This window comes from Aegilops tauschii, chromosome 3, assembly GCF_002575655.3.
Source record: "Aegilops tauschii subsp. strangulata cultivar AL8/78 chromosome 3, Aet v6.0, whole genome shotgun sequence".
Lineage (NCBI taxonomy): Eukaryota > Viridiplantae > Streptophyta > Magnoliopsida > Poales > Poaceae > Aegilops > Aegilops tauschii.
The window spans coordinates 277,902,819-277,919,762 of record NC_053037.3 but is presented as its reverse complement, the minus strand read 5'-3'; the positions used below and the strand labels follow the sequence as shown (position 1 = coordinate 277,919,762).

General features: G+C 42.2%; 1 protein-coding gene across 1 annotated transcript; it reads left to right on the top strand.

The window, feature by feature from the left end:
- The first annotated feature begins 829 nt into the window (after nt 1-829).
- LOC109768187 (uncharacterized) lies at nt 830-16,281 on the top strand. Its single transcript, XM_020326927.4, has 25 exons — nt 830-1,184; nt 3,632-3,712; nt 4,608-4,707; nt 4,792-4,876; nt 4,971-5,020; nt 5,087-5,152; nt 5,854-5,933; nt 6,471-6,530; nt 7,569-7,668; nt 7,745-7,822; nt 7,957-8,024; nt 8,095-8,163; nt 8,269-8,346; nt 8,435-8,530; nt 9,216-9,286; nt 11,945-12,022; nt 12,109-12,202; nt 12,700-12,798; nt 13,163-13,377; nt 13,462-13,576; nt 14,026-14,157; nt 14,227-14,334; nt 14,714-14,820; nt 14,918-15,025; nt 15,227-16,281. The coding sequence occupies exons 1-25, from the start codon at nt 1,122-1,124 to the stop codon at nt 15,684-15,686; spliced, it is 2,661 nt and encodes an 886-aa protein (XP_020182516.1). The 5' UTR covers nt 830-1,121; the 3' UTR covers nt 15,687-16,281.
- The last annotated feature ends 663 nt before the right edge of the window (nt 16,282-16,944 follow it).

Sequence of the window (16,944 nt, the reverse complement as noted above, 5' to 3'; positions counted from 1 at the left end):
CACGACCATTGCCGGAGCGCCGCCGCCCTCGGGCCTCCCTCTCTTTCCCCCGCGCTTGCACCTTCGCCTCGACGAACAGCGCCGCAGCCTGGTGCCGCGTGCCACCATGACCACGGCCTCCTCCTCCCCCTCAGGCATCTGCCATCACCGCAACCACTCCTTCTGCCGAGCACAGGCAGATGTGTCCATGCCCGTGAGGAGGAGCGCCGTCACCGCTGCCGCACCTCGAGCGCCGGGGAAGAGGCCCAGAAGAACGTGCCAGCAGGGTGGCGGACGATGAGGCATGTGGAGAGGCGGCGGCGGCGTGAGAGGGGAGGCAGGACGACGCGGAGGGGAAGAAGAGGGCGTGGGGCTCGAGGATTCGTCCCTGTGCGCTAGGTTTTCGGGAGTGGATTGGCTCGACGCGGTGCGGGTCACAAGCGACCGGTCCAACCTCTTTTTACCGCAGGACGCCTCTTTTCTCACACGAACTCACGCACACAACATACACTGCACCGCTGGTCGCGCAAATGCCTGGCCCAGACGTCATCCAACAAAACCCAAAGCCTTGGCGTAACTTAGAACTGACGGCCGGATGTATGCCACGTAGATAAAAAGTACAAAAACCTTTACACGCATGCAAAAGGAGCGACCCAGATCGCGAGCGCGCGGTGATCCCTCCAGAACAGCGGGTACTCTAAGATGGTTTATAAGTTCAATACGACATCTATCTTTTCTTTTCTTTAATTCTCTGTCACATACGCATGTTGCGAGTTCAAGTGCATGATACGCATATGTTACCCCACTATGGCCAGCCTAATAAAGTCGAGGAGCATTTTTTTAGAACACCAACACCCAATTCTTTGTCTATTGCGGGGGTCGGTAAGCAAACGAACACAAAATATTCGCGAAAACGAGAGGGGGCAAAAGGGGAAAGGCGACGCCTCAAGGCCGCGAGAAGCGAGGGCGAAGAAAGGCCTCGAGGCAGCTCGTCGATGGTGGTTAGGGTTTCGCCGCCTGCGTCCTCGACCCACTGACGAAGCGACCCGGCGGCAAGAGGCTCCTTCGTCCCCCTAGGCGGCAGGGAGGCTCCCGCTATCTCTGTGGCGGCTCCGGAAGGCGACGGAGGGAACTGCGGCGCGATGGGGGAGCAGCGGGAGGCTTCGGCTTCGGCGGCGGCGGTAGCGCACAGCAGCAACATGCAGGTGAGGTCTCCGGACTTCTCGGTTGCCATACAGGGTCCTCGAAGCTTCTATCGCTGGTTAACTAGATGTGTAGATCCACTTAGCGGCTGGTTGTTAGCCTAACCTGGGAGGGCGTGGTTGCGTGTTGCGATTAACTCGCTGTTGCTTGAATACGTCATGCGGATGGATAGGGGAGGCAGGAAGTTCATTGAAGCAGCACGTGCCCTAGATCCAAGTTTAATGCTTTAGCATCGGGCAGTTTTGTGTTCTATCCAGGGCTGGGTCACTTTATCCCTAACGCGGAAGGGAAGTTACTCTGGTGACGACGAGGACGAGGGAATGGAGGCATTGTATTTTGCTCGGTTCAGTCTGCTATGTGTGCTGAACTAACTACATATGCTTAACTGTAGAGTTACTCTGCCTGACTTTCTTCCAGTGAAATTGGTGCTGCTAAGAGAGAAGTTTGGGCCTCGTGTAATTGTCCTAATCTGACTCCCCGGCAGAAAGAATTTGCATCTTTAAACAAAGAGGTTTATTCATTATCTACTGTTGGTATCTGAGACTGAAAACAATGCAACACACAGTCACTCTTTTCTGTTTGTATCCTAGACTAAAAACAAGGCCACACATAATCACTGGCCTAACCATCACCATAGATGCAAATTGCATGAAATTGGAAGGTTCTGGAGAAGTGCGTCTCCACTAGGTTCTGGGACGTTCATATTTGATTTATTACATGGCAAACATTTACGATGGTCTGAATATTTGTAAGTCAATTTTGAGGATCATCATTGTTTGCTTGAGGAATTATCTCAACTAAGCACTGGATGAGGCGTTGCCTTTGAAATCGTTGTTGTCACTGGTTATGTGAGGGAGATTGGGTAGGCTGTAGTAGGGTATCTTATTTCCTACTTCCTAGAATGGAAGTATGCACAGTATAGGTAACTCTATACAACTTTAAGGGACATTTATCTTATTACCTCGTACTATGCCCTAGCTGAATGATATGCATACTCTCGTCAATGAACAAGGAATCTCGCAAGAGAAAAGCTGGTAATGTTGGAAAATTGACACCAAGGTCTACTTTACTTTTTATTTTTTCCCATATCTGAAGCTCAAAATACCTGCAAAGTATACCAGCTATCCATGTAGTTCGTGAATAAGGTTGGCTTGGCTGAGGATATCCCTGACTATGTGGTTGGGAGTATCATCTTTCTTGTGTTTGGTTGTAAATTGAGAGGTTGTTAGGGGTAGTCAATTTTATGTTTGGTTAGAAGTTAGAAGGGTGAGAGATGAATATCTTGTTGTGATGACCTCTTTGCTATGAGATGGTAAGATTACCCTCAACTAATTATTCAAAATGTACATCATGGAATAGGTCAACACCACCATCCAAAAAATGCATTGGATTTGTAACTCCATGGTTCAAACATATCCATGAGTACAATTCAATCTAACAAAAATACTGTCTACAGCTACATCATACAAGGCATACGTTAGTAGATTAGAAGATGTATTCAATGGCAGGCATACGTTAGCAGATTAGAAGATGTATTCAATGGCCAGTTCAAAGATGGTCTTTGCTAATGTCACAGCCAGATGCAAATATGCTACTCGGAAGAATGTCATCTTCAGGTCAGCCTCGACCTGCTCCATGAACTAGGGGTCGCCGGAGGTGTGGAGGCAATTGCCCAGGCGTCCGCACACCACCGGACCTACTCTAGACGCAACTCGATGTGCACCACCGGACCTTGCTCGCCTGAGGCCGTAGACCTACCGCTGCCGTACACCGTCGGCCATGAACCTCTTGCTAGGCTGCACTGGAGGTGGGCCTTACCAGGCAGGGAAAATGCGTCGTTGGCCTTGTCGTACCATCCACTGGTCAGTGTCGGCCTACAGGCATAGCACACGCCACCAGCCCTGCCATTCCCCGCGCCGCAGCTTGCCATCTCCTAGCCGTCCTTGCTCACATGTGTAGAGCTCAGGAAGGGGAAAGAGAGGAGAAAGCAGATGCACCTTGACCGCGCCGCCGCCATTGCTCAAATGCGTCGCCGTCGATCCAAATCGTAGCCGCTGCCGTTGCCTTGTCCGTGGGGAGAGAAAGGAAATTGTGGAGAGGGTGTTCTGTTCGCGAGGGGTGAGAACAGAAATGAAAACATTTTGTGGGGTCTGAGTCACCACAGCGTGGGTGGTTGCCGCCATCCACCAAAATTTCACGGCTCGAGTGATCCAGCTTTTGAAGGAATATTCCCAGGTATCTGGCTATCGCCGACCTTCTTCACCATCAAACCAAACGAGTGATATCTCCTCATGGATACTTTAAGCAAATGTGCTTTAACTCGTGGATACGGCAAAAAGCCTCCATCCCTCAAACAGTACATTTTACGGGCAGTATCTTTTCCGTTTCAATGTATATTATTGTCACATTATATAAAAAATATGGTATCAACATCTTGTAATTGTTCCAGCGTGTGAAAGTGTACCGTTTGAGGGATGGAGGCAAATGGGATGATCAGGGGACAGGGCACGTTGCTGTTGACTACATCGAGGTATGAGTCAGTATGTTGCTTTCAACTACCTTAAGGTATGGATCAAGTATGCATGAAAACTTTGTCTTATATATGGTTCTATTCAGTTAAATTGATACTTTGTTCACTATCTATTTTTTTTTTGTTGCCGGGTAAATTTAGTTTGTCTGTTGTACTTTTGATTTTTCGTCCAAAATTTGCAAAGCCTAAGAATGTGACTGAGCAGCTTATTGTGGCTCCAATCCTTGCTTCCCGAAAGGATTAACCAAGAGCTGCTAGCACTCCTTCCTTGGTTTTACATGGTTTCCAATGTCATTTAAATTATATGAATAAACTCACACAGCTACCGGTGAGCCGTTTTGTCTAGCACAACAAATTGGGTCTATGTTATAGACTTATAGTTACCTGGTACTGTCTCTGTTCGGTTTTGTAAGGCTCATATTTATTAAAAAAAAATTGATCAACAAAATATTACCAATATGCTACAAAAAGTATATTATTTGATTCATATTCAAAAGAAGTTTCAAGCGGTATAACTTTTGTGGCATAGAACTCATATTTTGTTGATCAAATTAATGGCCAGTCTTCTTTTGTGTATGGAACTTATAAACCTGAATGAGAGTATGCTGTTAACACATCTAGTGGCGGTGATTTATCGAACCGTAAGCCATGGTCAATATAGTGTAGATGCATTGTCCTGCTGTATGGCACCATGTTGTTCTGTTAATATGCCATCAGGAAGCTTAGTCATGAGTATCCAGTTTGTAGGCTTCCAATTTGTAAGCTCAGTCATGCATTGTCCTGCTGTATGGCACCATGTTGTTCTGTTAATATGTCCATGTTGTTCTGTTAATATCCAGTTTGTAGGCTTCCATTTTTTTTAATGTTAACTGGGTCAACTGTGGGTTGATTCCAGGGTTCAAAAGAACCTGGTTTGACTGTTTTGGATGAAGAAGACAACGAAACACTGCTTGTCCACAATATTACATCTGAAGATATCTACAGAAAGCAAGAAGGTGAACGATTGCACTCCTTATCTGTTTTGAGCTAACCATTTATATCGTTACATGACGTGCTATGCCTGTTTTTTTATATATTAGAAACAATCATCTCATGGAGGGATCCAGAAGCAGCAACAGAATTAGCATTGAGCTTTCAGGAGGCTGCAGGGTGCTCCTACATATGGTAGTTCAAGAAAAGGAACCCTAGTGTAACTATCACTTTTCTTTAATTATTCCTTATTGATGTCTTATTTTGTATTCCTGGTGAGTCTCTGCAGGGACAACATCTGTGATATTCAGAGAAACCTTCAGTTTAGTAACCTTGGCGGTGAGTTGCTTAAAGCTTGCTGTTGTTCATATCATTCCTACACTGTTTTACTTTAATGTCCTGCAGGTCTTGAAGTTGGTCCTCGTCCAGCTTCGGAACATCTAGAAGCCTCTAGAGTATTGCATTCACACGGTAGATCCATTTTGCTATATATGTGTTACACTGTAAATATTGCTCTTATTAAATATTTGGAGAACTTGCTCACATATGATTGGAAGCCCTAAAATTTAGTTCATGTATCGCCGCGTTGTACTTGTACCTGTAACCATAGCATTTATGGTATTGTCAATGCAGTCAAAGGTGGAAATACACTTGGCACACTATGTCCTTAAATACCCCGGGGTGCATGTGAGTATAGCATGTGCTCGAGACATCAAGGGCATAAATGAAAATTAACCCCCCTGTAAGAACTTGTCCGGATTGCACACTTACCTGGCTAGCTCCTCTCAGATTGAAGGGTTTGGGTTCAAATTCCCTATCAGAAGAGACTGGGTCAGATTACAGGAAAGCCCCCATCCCAGTTTTCTTGTGTCAAAATTCCCAATATTTACAGTCATAGCTCTCCACTGTCAATTCCTGAAGTGTGATCACTGAGAATCCACTAAAGCTTGAGAGCTAGAGCCATCCTACTGTCTTATTGGGCCACATTCACCGCCGACCTTTTGTTTCCCTGGTTTCTTCTCGATTTCTGTTCGCCACACTATTATACATTGAAAGTTCACCTTGTATCCTGACCGTTGCTGACGAACGTGCTGTGGCAGACCTTGCTGTGTAGCTTTGCACCTGGTGTTCCCCAGATAGCAGTGTGTTTCTAACTCTGGATTTCCTTGCAGATGAGTCCTTTCGCTCTGTTAACGGTGAACTGAGGGAACTTCCACCTGTTGATTTGTCCAATCTTCCTTTGATTTTGAAGGTCAACTTTATTTTGTACTCTCCTCATATAAAACTATTGTTATCAGTTTCATCTATCATGTGCAAAGCAACATTTATTCCCTTTTTTCCGGGTTTTAATACTTCACATTCACTTTTCAACAGTTAATTGTGACAGTAGTAACTTGAGTGCTTATCTTGTATCGTGGGGGATAGTTCTTTGCCTGATCATGTTTTTAAAGTTCATATTTGATGAATATACATGTCTAGTCTTCAAATCTCGAAGCATTTGCTTGTTGTTCTGGCTTATTGAGTCATCCACTAATGCGGGGGCCAAAGATTTATTTCCTTATCTTCAGATCTAATTGTTGATGTTTGCCGTTAGTATTGTTGATATGTACCATAACTGAGAGCAGGACAGTTTGCCTGCCTATTGAAGACATTTTTGATAACACTAATGATACTACCGTTGTTATATTAATCTATCTAATGATTTACGGTTAGGCTCTTGCATGACCTGTACTTTCTGCTGCAAAAAGGTCTATTATACTGTTACAATACCGCTGATGAAAATCTGCAGACTATATTGGAGGGTGGCATTACAGATCAAATGCGTGTGGCCGAGTTGATAACACAAGATGTAAGTATCTAGTCTTTGGGTGTGGCATGGTCCCGTGTACCATATATTTTTGCTGTCATTAGCCAGTGTACCAATTTTCTTGGTAGAACAAACATTTCATTTAATCATTAACGCGAAGCTCATCTTTGCTCCCTCAGAAGAATTGTGGGGTTGGGAGGCCCACCTGCTGTGAGAAAATCCTATAAAGGGATTAGTGATTAGTCTGCTCCCTTCTTGGGTTGATTAAAATGAAAATTGAAATCACCTCTTCTTGTGTTACATGGCCTATTTGTTTAGGAGACCTCTTTGTGCTGTGCCCGGCATTTATTTTACATAACAACTACACTGCTTTACCTGTTTAAAGAGCACTTTTGGCGCAATTGTAGCAGCTATTTTTTTTTGGTATGCCCACATTTGCTCCATTTGTTGTTAGGTGTCTACCAATGGAAGTGACCGTGTTTGAGATTTAAGATGAAATGATTTCACTTGGAAGTTCTTTCAGAATAATTTGTATGATGATCTGTTCTGCAGATGATTCTTGCACAGTAGATCCCGAGGGACTTTCTGATTTATCGTCTAAGCAATATTTTGATGTAGAAACTGGTGTTTTGGATCCACTTTATTCCATTTATATGCAGATGTTTGCTTGACAGTCTTCTTTCTGATTTGTTTTCAAAAGATAACTTTGTTGGACATCAGTTAGATAGAAAATGCAATGTTGATCTACTGGGTAATTTAAGATGTTACCTTCAGTTGCGCCATCATGGATTCATAATGCTCCATGATGGTGGAATGACTTTTTGCTACTTAGCTACCTTACATGTCCTAATAAGGATTGGTTAATAACTAATCCATGCTTCCTTATTGCTGACATTGATTGCTATTCGTCTACGTCAATAACATTAGCCTGAAATGTATCAGAATTCAGAACATAAAATCTAGAAGAAACATTATGAGATGCGTGAAAATGATAATTCATTCTCTCTTTCTTGGATATGATTATTCACAGTCCAACATGAAGTCTTACACTAATCAAGTTACAAATTCTCATTGTTTCAGCGTGATTTTTTCCCCAAGCTGCTGGATATTTTTAGAATGTGTGAGGATTTAGAGAATTTAGATGATCTCCACATGATATTCAAATTGGTCAGGGGAATCAGTAAGTACATATCAGTATTGGAATGCGTTCGGTAGAATATTTTGGACTGTTATTTATTGTCATTTTCATTCTGCAGTATTGCTGAACAGTCCATCGATCTTTGATAAGATATTCTCTGATGAGTTTATTCTTGACATCATAGGCGCCCTTGAATGTATGAATTCTCCTCCAGTCCTTTGTTTCTTCCTGTTGCTCCCATAACCTCTACATATCTTGGTTTTGATTGATAGCCTGTGAGGCTGCTTCAATTTTTTCTACTAATTTTAGTGAATTTAATAACTTGTACAGATGATCCAGAGGTTGCTAAAGTGCAAAAGCATCGCATTTTTCTGAAGGATCATGTAGTTTTCAAAGAGGTGTGTTGATCTTTATACTCCTTACGATCTTGAATAATAAATATTTAGTAAAAGCTTTTTCTTTCTACAGGCCATACCTATTAAAAATATTTCTGTGGTTTCAAGGATACATCAAACGTACAGAATAGGGTATCTAAAGGTCAGTCACATTTCTCACTTGATTTGTTACATGATGGAATTTTGTGGAAACTTGATACTGCTTTGCTTTGCGTGTTTAAAATTGTGCTCATTTTGGTATCTGCAGGATGTTATATTACCCAGAATATTAGATGATGCCACTCTGGCTAGTCTTAACACGATTATACACACGAACAATGCTGCTGTTAGTATTTCAGCCTTCACCTAGTGTTGACGTGTCCTCATCAATTTCTTTATTCTTTGTCACATACAAGTGAATAATCTGTCTGTAGGTTATTTCCTTACTGAAGGATGATGCTTGCTTTATCCAAGACTTATTCTCTAGGATGAGATCACCAAATATTTCTATGGAATCGAAAAGAGAATTGGTGAGACATTCTTCTTATCTTTTGTTAGACGAGTTTATGGCTTGATCACATTAAGTATCCTTTTCATTATCAAATCTGTTTATTGATAGAGATTATTATCAATTCCTTCACATTGTGTCATTGGTACAAAGGAATTTAGTTTGGGCACTGTAAAATGTAGCTGACTGATACGATTTTCCCCGTGAGTTAGAGGAATATCATATTTAGCGGTGCACGTGATTATGAAGGACCAAAATCTGTTGTTGTGAGCTTCGTTGTTGCATTGGTGATTTTTCTCAACAGTGGGAGCTTAGTTGGCAGCTTGTTAAATTTGATAGTCATCTAGACTATTTCATTTTCTGCAGGATGTTGGAGTTTCTGTGTCCTGCGTAGTATTTAGAGAAATTCAGATAGATGCCACTGTGATGTGTGGTTTAATATGTGGTCTGGGGCTCAGCTCAATGCCATTTTTAAGAACTACTCCCTCCGTCCCATAATATAAGAGTGTTTTTAACATTAGTGTAGTGTCAAAAACGCTCTTATATTATGGGACGGAGGGAGTACATCATTTGCGTTCTGTTCTGTTTTCAGGTTGAGATGATCCAGATGATAATTGCTTTTACATGCATATAGCTGTTGCAGTTACTGGAATGTGGAGAAGTTATTAATGCTCCGCGTCTGACAATGGTGTTTCTGGTGCTTGCAGGTCCTGTTCTTGCATGAGTTCTGCACTCTTAGTAAGAGTTTGCCGCTTGTACAACAACTACGACTGTTTCGGTATATACTTGTTTTCTTTCTTCTTTTTCGTCCTATGCCCTCTAGCGACACAAGCCATAATAACACAACACAGACTCCAGATGTGCCAAAATTTCAAATATGCAAACTGTGATGCATGGCTATTAACTAAAACTCTTGTTTCACTGTGTGGTTTGCTGTACGCAGCTCAAACCAGAGGATAGTTATGCCAATATCATACGTAGCTGAGTCCCTGGTTAAGTTCTTCGTAAGCTTCTGGTTTTCAATTCAATGAGCACACTGCACCTGCTCATTGCATGCCACTGTAAAAATTTCTGATGTACTGTATAATGATCAGTACTACTGCACAGGAGGATATCTGGACTTGCACATCAGTAAGGGATTGGGAGGAAACTAAGAGGTTAGAGGATGAATGGAGGAGTGGATGGGATTAGACAGACCAATGTCACATTGCTTATGAATTCGGTCGTTTTTAACTTTACTCAAATGGGGAGGGCACTCTGTCCTTGTGTCGTAGTATTTGTCTTAACTTGCCTAGTTAAGATAAATGTTTATTGTGTTACTTATGCATATAGGCTGTACCTGTAAACATAGTGCATCATGCAACAGTACTGGATCTTTGACAACTGTGTGACTTTGCTTGAGTAAGATGTGCTTATAAACAAGACATCCGCCGCTGCTTTGATGTCTAAGTTTTAACCCTCTTATCCTGTCTTCTTTTGCAATAGAACATATGATACTGCCTTTCAAAAAAAAAAGAACATATGATACTGGTATGCCTGAGGTGGTGGTGCCATTGTATGCACTCTTTGGCATCCCAATGCTTTACTTTGCTGCCTTTTAGCTTCAGATTTGCTGAAGGATATCTTGTAATTTGGTACACTTAGGCGTCAGGGCACTCCCAGGTAGCAAAGCGTCGAGCTCGACTTAGACAGCAGAGGAAGGCGTCCGCCTTAGTCGCTAGGGCATCCAAGTCGTCCGCCCTTATGAGAGAGAGAGAGGGAGGGAGGAGAGGCAGATTTGGGAGGGAACAGATGCGGTGACGAGAGAAAACAGAGGCAGGGAAGAAAAGTAGCAGACGGAGGGGATGGAAGCAAGCGGTGGCAGGGAGAAGAAAGAGGAGGAAGGAGAGAGAGACGACTGGAGAGGAGGCCGTCGAATCTTCATTTTGCAGTCACCTGCCGCCGCCAAAGGTCCCGGGAGAAGAGGGAGGGAGAAGAGGCAGATTTGGGAGGAAACAGATGTGGAGAGCAAGGGATGGCAGGGAGAAGAGAGAGGAGGGAGAGAGAGAGAGAGAGACTCTGGAGTCTCTCCCTGCCTCTGTTTTCTCTCGTCTCCGCATCTGTTTCCTCCTAAATCTGCTTCTCCACCCACAAGGCCGTAGCACCACCGCTTCTCTCCTTCGCCATGTTTGATCTGGTTGCTCTACTTGTTGGCTCTTCTCTTTTTTCTCTGGCGGCCGATTGACCCTTCTCCTAGTGTCGCAGCAGTAGCCAAGTGTGCCTGCTCTGATGGATCCTGTGGCTGGTAATGCTTAGGACCTATCAAAATGATCTTAGGAGAAGAGCTACATGCAATGATCCAGCTTGGAAGTATGGGTTCTGGCCAGATTTAGAGAGGAAAGATTTACTACACTTATGAATGCTAGCTGTTAAATCTCCTAATTGGCTGCCATATTTTATATGTATGTGTCTAAGGCGTCGCCTTGCCTTACGCTTTAAGCGCTTAAAAGGTGAGGTGCCCCCCACCCTCGCCCAGCGCCTTATCTCGAATCGCCGCCTTAAAACCATTGCTTCCAATCCATTTTCACAGCGCTATTACGTCCTGGGCAAGAACTCTAGATGAGAGGGGGGTGAGGGTGGGCAGGGAGGAAGATTGCCTTGCTGCTGCTCAAAATAGAGTGGGAGGTAAAGAGCGTGCGAGCAGCTTACCTTGCTGCTGCTTAAGAGGGGGAGGCGAGGAAGTCGGCGAGCAGCTGCTTAAGAGGGGGGTGAGGGTGGGCAGGGAGGAAGATTGCCTTGCTGCTGCTCAAAATAGAGTGGGAGGTAAAGAGCGTGCGAGCAGCTTACCTTGCTGCTGCTTAAGAGGGGGAGGCGAGGAAGTCGGCGAGCAGCTACTGAAGGAGCACTGAAGCTTACCTGGCTGCTGCGTGAGACGGTGAGGAAGTAGAAGTGCAGCACTACAGGTGCACGCCGCCGGCCTGCCACCATTGCCCCTACCAGGTGAGCTGCCGCCACCGCTGGATGAGCCGCCAGCTAGGTCGGGAGGGCTGGGACGGAATGGATTAACTGAGAGGTATCGGGCCTAGGGTTGGAAGATAGCTGGGCTGGGCCATAACAGAGTCGATTCTGGGAGTATGCATCGTGCATCAGTACTAAACAGTTATTTTTGTTGTTTAAATGTCGGATACACATTGGATATATCGGAAGAGCACCCTTACCGGATACAGATTCGTTAGTTGCCTAGCGTATCCGTGTTTTTGAGATGTTTCGTAATGTTCTCTGTGCATGCGCGGCCATTCTCTATAATAGAGTGCACAGACCTATCCATTCCTCTAATCAATTTTGAAGGATGAAGCTGCTGCTTTTTTCTCTTTTCAAAATGTTGCTTCCTGCAAATTTTATTGAACTGTAGGACTTGCTGCTATAAATTGATTAGCTAACTATTTATTTTCTTCAGGGATCTTTCAGGTGAAGGTGTATTTGAAATTGTATCTGATGTGTTGCAGAGTCAAGACAGAAAAATTGTTTCGGCTGGGTACTTATGAAGCGCCGAATCACCCTCTCATTGTTGATGCAGCCTTTTCTCTTCTAAACTCTTTGCATTTCATTTGACAATTGCAGGACGGATATCGTTATTCTTTTTCTTAATCAGGACCCTAACCTATTGAGGTCATATATTGTCCAGCAAGAAGGAAATTCTCTTCTTGGACTTTTGGTAAGTTGCAGTTACTTTGAGGTCTGCAGTACTGTATGCAGTAATTAATATGCTCAGGGTGTTTATGACCTTATCAACAATGGTGAAAAGTTAAATAAGAAACTTATCATCTCAGCTCCGAGATTACCAAGCCGGCAATTTTGCTACTTCTGATGCCATGCCAGTTGAAACCAGTGATTTCAGGCTAAGGGGGTATTTCTTTGAAGTCCTAGGGTGTAGACTAAATGGTTTTGAATTCGAGGGTGAATTAATAGGTTTAGGCGATACTTAAAGGGTGTAAATTGATATTGTTTAAAGAATAGGCTTTAGATCAGGTATGCATGTCCAATATCCATTTGTAAGTACGGATCTTGTCTTTGTTCCAGAAAATTCACCAAACATCTTTGTGATTTGATCATATTAGCATTTTTTTTATCATCGACAGTTTAACCACATCGTTATCTTTTCTAGAATATATGTTTTACTTCACACTTTAAAGGCTAATCACTAAATTTCAGGTTAAAGGAATGGTAACTGACTTTGGTGAGCAAATGCACTGTCAATTTCTGGAAATCCTCCGTATATTAATGGATTCTTTCACTATGTCTGGAGCACATGTAAGTTACTTTTTTGGCCAAAATAGGTTTAAGAAGTTGTATGCTATCTTTACCCCTCAAATTTCACTTAAAGATTCTCATCTGAAGTAGAAAAGTTTATCTACAGACAGCATATTTCTTGTACGATCATCACCACTTGCCAATGTTCTGAGGCAGTGACTTTCGTCTGAAGTGTCCCTCAAGTTTCTATGTTATCTGAAGTTGATGCTTTACATCTTTGTTGTTATGTTCAGTTCTTTTTAGATGTAGTTTGCTGTCATTCTTCTGCATCTGCTCGCCTTGATGTCGGCTCCAAGATATCCAAAATCTGTACCTGTTTTTAACTGGCTCAGTTGGTACTTACTCTTCTTTCCCCTTGGTGCAGAGAGACGTAATTATTGAGATTTTCTATGAAAGGCACCTTGACTATTTGGTTGATGTAATAGCATCCTCTTGTCCTTCGAGGAGTGCTACCCGAACATCACCTAACTCAGCTGTCGTTGGTGGAAACACTGAAGGGCATCGTATCAAGCCAGAAATTCTGTTAAATGTCTGCGAACTATTATGCTTTTGTGTAGTCCATCATCCCTATAGAATTAAGTAATGCCCCATCCAACTTTCTTTCAACAACATACTGCTGCTGTTCACTTATCGTACACCTGCTAAATGAGTATAATCTTGTAGGTGCAACTTCCTTATGAACAATGCGATAGAGAAAATCCTTACCATGACTCGACGAAGTGAGAAGTTTTTGGTTGTTGCAGCTGTCAGGTTTATGCGCACTATTATATCCAGAAATGTGGGTAACGAAGTTTTTTCTCGATTTCCTTTTGTGTTACTTGGGTTGTTGACGGCAGCAACTATTGGTAAATTGGAAGTTCCCTTAAGTTTACAAACTTTTGATATATCTGTGGCATAGCGGGATCTTTTGATCTAGTAGTTCAACTACTTCTGTTTGGTTCCTTGAGCAATTTGTATTGCTGCTTGATGCATCATACATCTGACTCGTCCAGCAAAGATTATAGTGACTGGGTGTGCTTCACCTTTTACTACATATTATGTGTCATACTGTCATCACATGTTTGCAATCCACGGACATGAAATAATTGTTCTCAAGGTTTGCATTTTACCTTTATTATGTATAAAATGGGGCAGTGGGCTGTGTGTCAAACTGTACTATTTTGTGTAGTGAGTCAAGCGCAAGCTTCTTGATATCTATTTTAATACCACTTGGTATTTTCTTTCTAGGATGAACATCTTATTCGCCATGTTGTCAAGTTTAACTTGTTGAAACCAATAATTGACGCCTTTGTGGAAAATGGGGATAGATATAACATGCTACAATCTGGAGTACTCGAACTGTTGGAACACATACGGAAGGTACATTTTTCAAAACTTCTCGGAATAACTATGAATTGTAGCTTACTCATTGGATTTCTTCTTGTGCAGGAAAATCTAAAACCTCTTGTTATTTATGTTACCGAGTCTTTCTCAGATCAACTTATGAAGTTTGAACACTTCGGGAGCATTCAGGCCTTCAAACTCAAGTATCAACAGGTTGACCATCTTCTTGTGCACCGCTGCATCTTGTTTTGACGATAGACTGGGTATCTCACCACTGTGTCATGGAAAAAGAAGATGACAAGTGTACAAACCCCTAAGAATTATGAACTAAAAATTTGAAGAAAACCGGCCAAGATTTAATTCGATATTTCCGTATGTTACTTTTTCCCATGTGTGTGGTTGTTAAGGATGCAAATCCAACAAATTGCTCGAACCAATATGGCAAATCCAGCAGGTTGAACAAACAAGCTCTACTATAAACCAAGTAAACCATGAAAACCATTCAAGTTGAGCTTGTAGATAATTTCTCCCCACTATGTTACTACTAGTATTTGTATTTGCATCAAGTCTCTTTTCATTTTGTTGTTGCAAGTACTTGGAGAGTGCCGATATGAAATTAAGTGCTAGTGTGCCTGACATGAGAAAGAAGGCAGAAGGAAGAGGTCTTGAGAAGGAAGAGGAAGATTATTTCAACGAGAGGTATTCTGTATTTTGTTTTGTCATTGATTGCTTATTTTGTTTGCAATATAGCTTTGCAGAATGTGCCATTAATGATGGCGCAATTTTTTGCTCCTAGTGACGAGGAAGATTTAGTAAGGCGGACTAAACATGCACACAGTGAACATAATGAAGAAAGCAAGGATGATGTAGCCAATGGAAGCGAAACTGGTGACATATCCTCAAGGTATATTCTCTTCATACACAGTTTAACTGACTGTCGGTTACGCGACAAAAAAAACTTGCTGTCGGTTCCCATGGTGTTTTCTATTGTTGCATCAATTAGAAAATCTGGACTAATATTATCATGAAGATTTTGAATTTTTTTCTCAGGCGATGTAATTTATTTTGTTGATGCTGTTTTGTCATTTTTTGCCCATCTTTGCAGGCCTAAATCTGGTGGGCTTGTGGACTATGCTGATGATGATGACGAGGATTTCAATCCGCCACCCAAGGAGCCTGATAGGCCTGTGGATGACGATGAGCTCTTAACTATATCCACAGTGAAGCGGAAATTAGTAAACACGGGGGATGGCAAACATGCAGATGGGGAGGTTCGCAAGAGACAAAAGATTGAAACAAGGATTACTTGTGCCAAGATTTCTGCTTTGACTAATCTGGCTAGCAAACACAAGGATTCACTTGCCTCAAGCTCGCCAAGTTGCGAGGCCAATGGTGTTTTGGGAGAGCATGCTACACATTCTGATGAGCATCAACATTCCCCAGACACTGCAGAAACCTCACGGCAAGTTGGCGGTGATTGTATCAAAGCAATGGGCAGTTTGTCTAGTGAGAAGGCTGTAAATACCACCAAAACAAACGATTCAGAGCCCTATTCAGTGAGATGACAAATTGACAGCTCTTCTCCAAACTGGCTTGCCCCAGGATACGACCGATCAATGCTTGCCAACAGGAAGGAACAACATGTTTTTGGCTCTGGAGAAGGCTGAATCTATTAATCTCAAATCCAGAAGCATGATTCGAGGTGATGTAAATCACACTTCTCTGTAAATCTTGAATGAAATTGCAGCTACCATCACAGCCTGTAAAGTAATTCTTCCAGAAGGAAAGATATGAAAATGAGAATTGGCATGCCTTTCGGTTCAGCATTAATCGAGTCACCTCTCTCTTTCTATATATATCTCTTTCTCTCTCTATATAGAGAGAGCAATGAATATATGAAACTGAGAATTGGCATGCACTTTCTCCCGTATTGCTTTCTAGGATCATTGGCGGAGATGTTGATGTTGTAAAACAAGTGGGCAAGAATAGTTTCAGTTGAGAGTGATATTATCCATATCTTACAGTTGTAATTTGTCGATTAGTAGTTTTGGCTGGATATACTTTGACTTGGATGAGTAATTAATTTATATGATAGAATAATTTATTCAAAAGGTTGAACAAGAGTAATTTTGAATGAATATATGGCCATGTCTTTCAGTCTGGGATTTGTACACAGTAGAAGATTATGATTATATTTTCGAATGAAATGTTTGTTGTTAACCTTCCAAATTTAAGCTTGTGTTCTGAACTTCTCTGGTTTATGCCTTTGTTGTGAACCTTGCAAATTTACTAAACATCTTGCAAATTAGCCTGGTCATTGTGTGAAATGCTTGCTCATACCTTTGTGATAGTGGTTAGGGATCGGTGTAATCTCTAAATATCTTTTATTAAACAGAACGAACAAATAAATACTCCATCTGTTTTTTCTACGGGCTAGTTCTTTTGGGAGGCTTAAAAAATAAGGTGCCTCTCCTTAACTTAAAAAAAAAAGCTGCTCTCAAAATTTATTAAGACTTCTATATTAGTCATCCCATAACTAGTTAAGAAGCCTTAATAAATGAGGGAGGCGGCTTATGAAAAAAGCTCAGGGAGGAGGCGGTAAGCCACCAAAAGAACTACTTATTACAAACGATGTTTTAAGCTTCTGATTGGTTTGAGGAGCCTTTAAATGAAATTGTAATGATCCTTACAAACGATGTACTACTTATTACAAATGAATAAAGTCTGAGTTTTTTCAAAAATAAAGCCGCCAAAAGAACTGACCCTACATGGGTTGAATAGCAGGAAACACTATCGACGCGTTTGGTTCTTGACTTTTGCTCT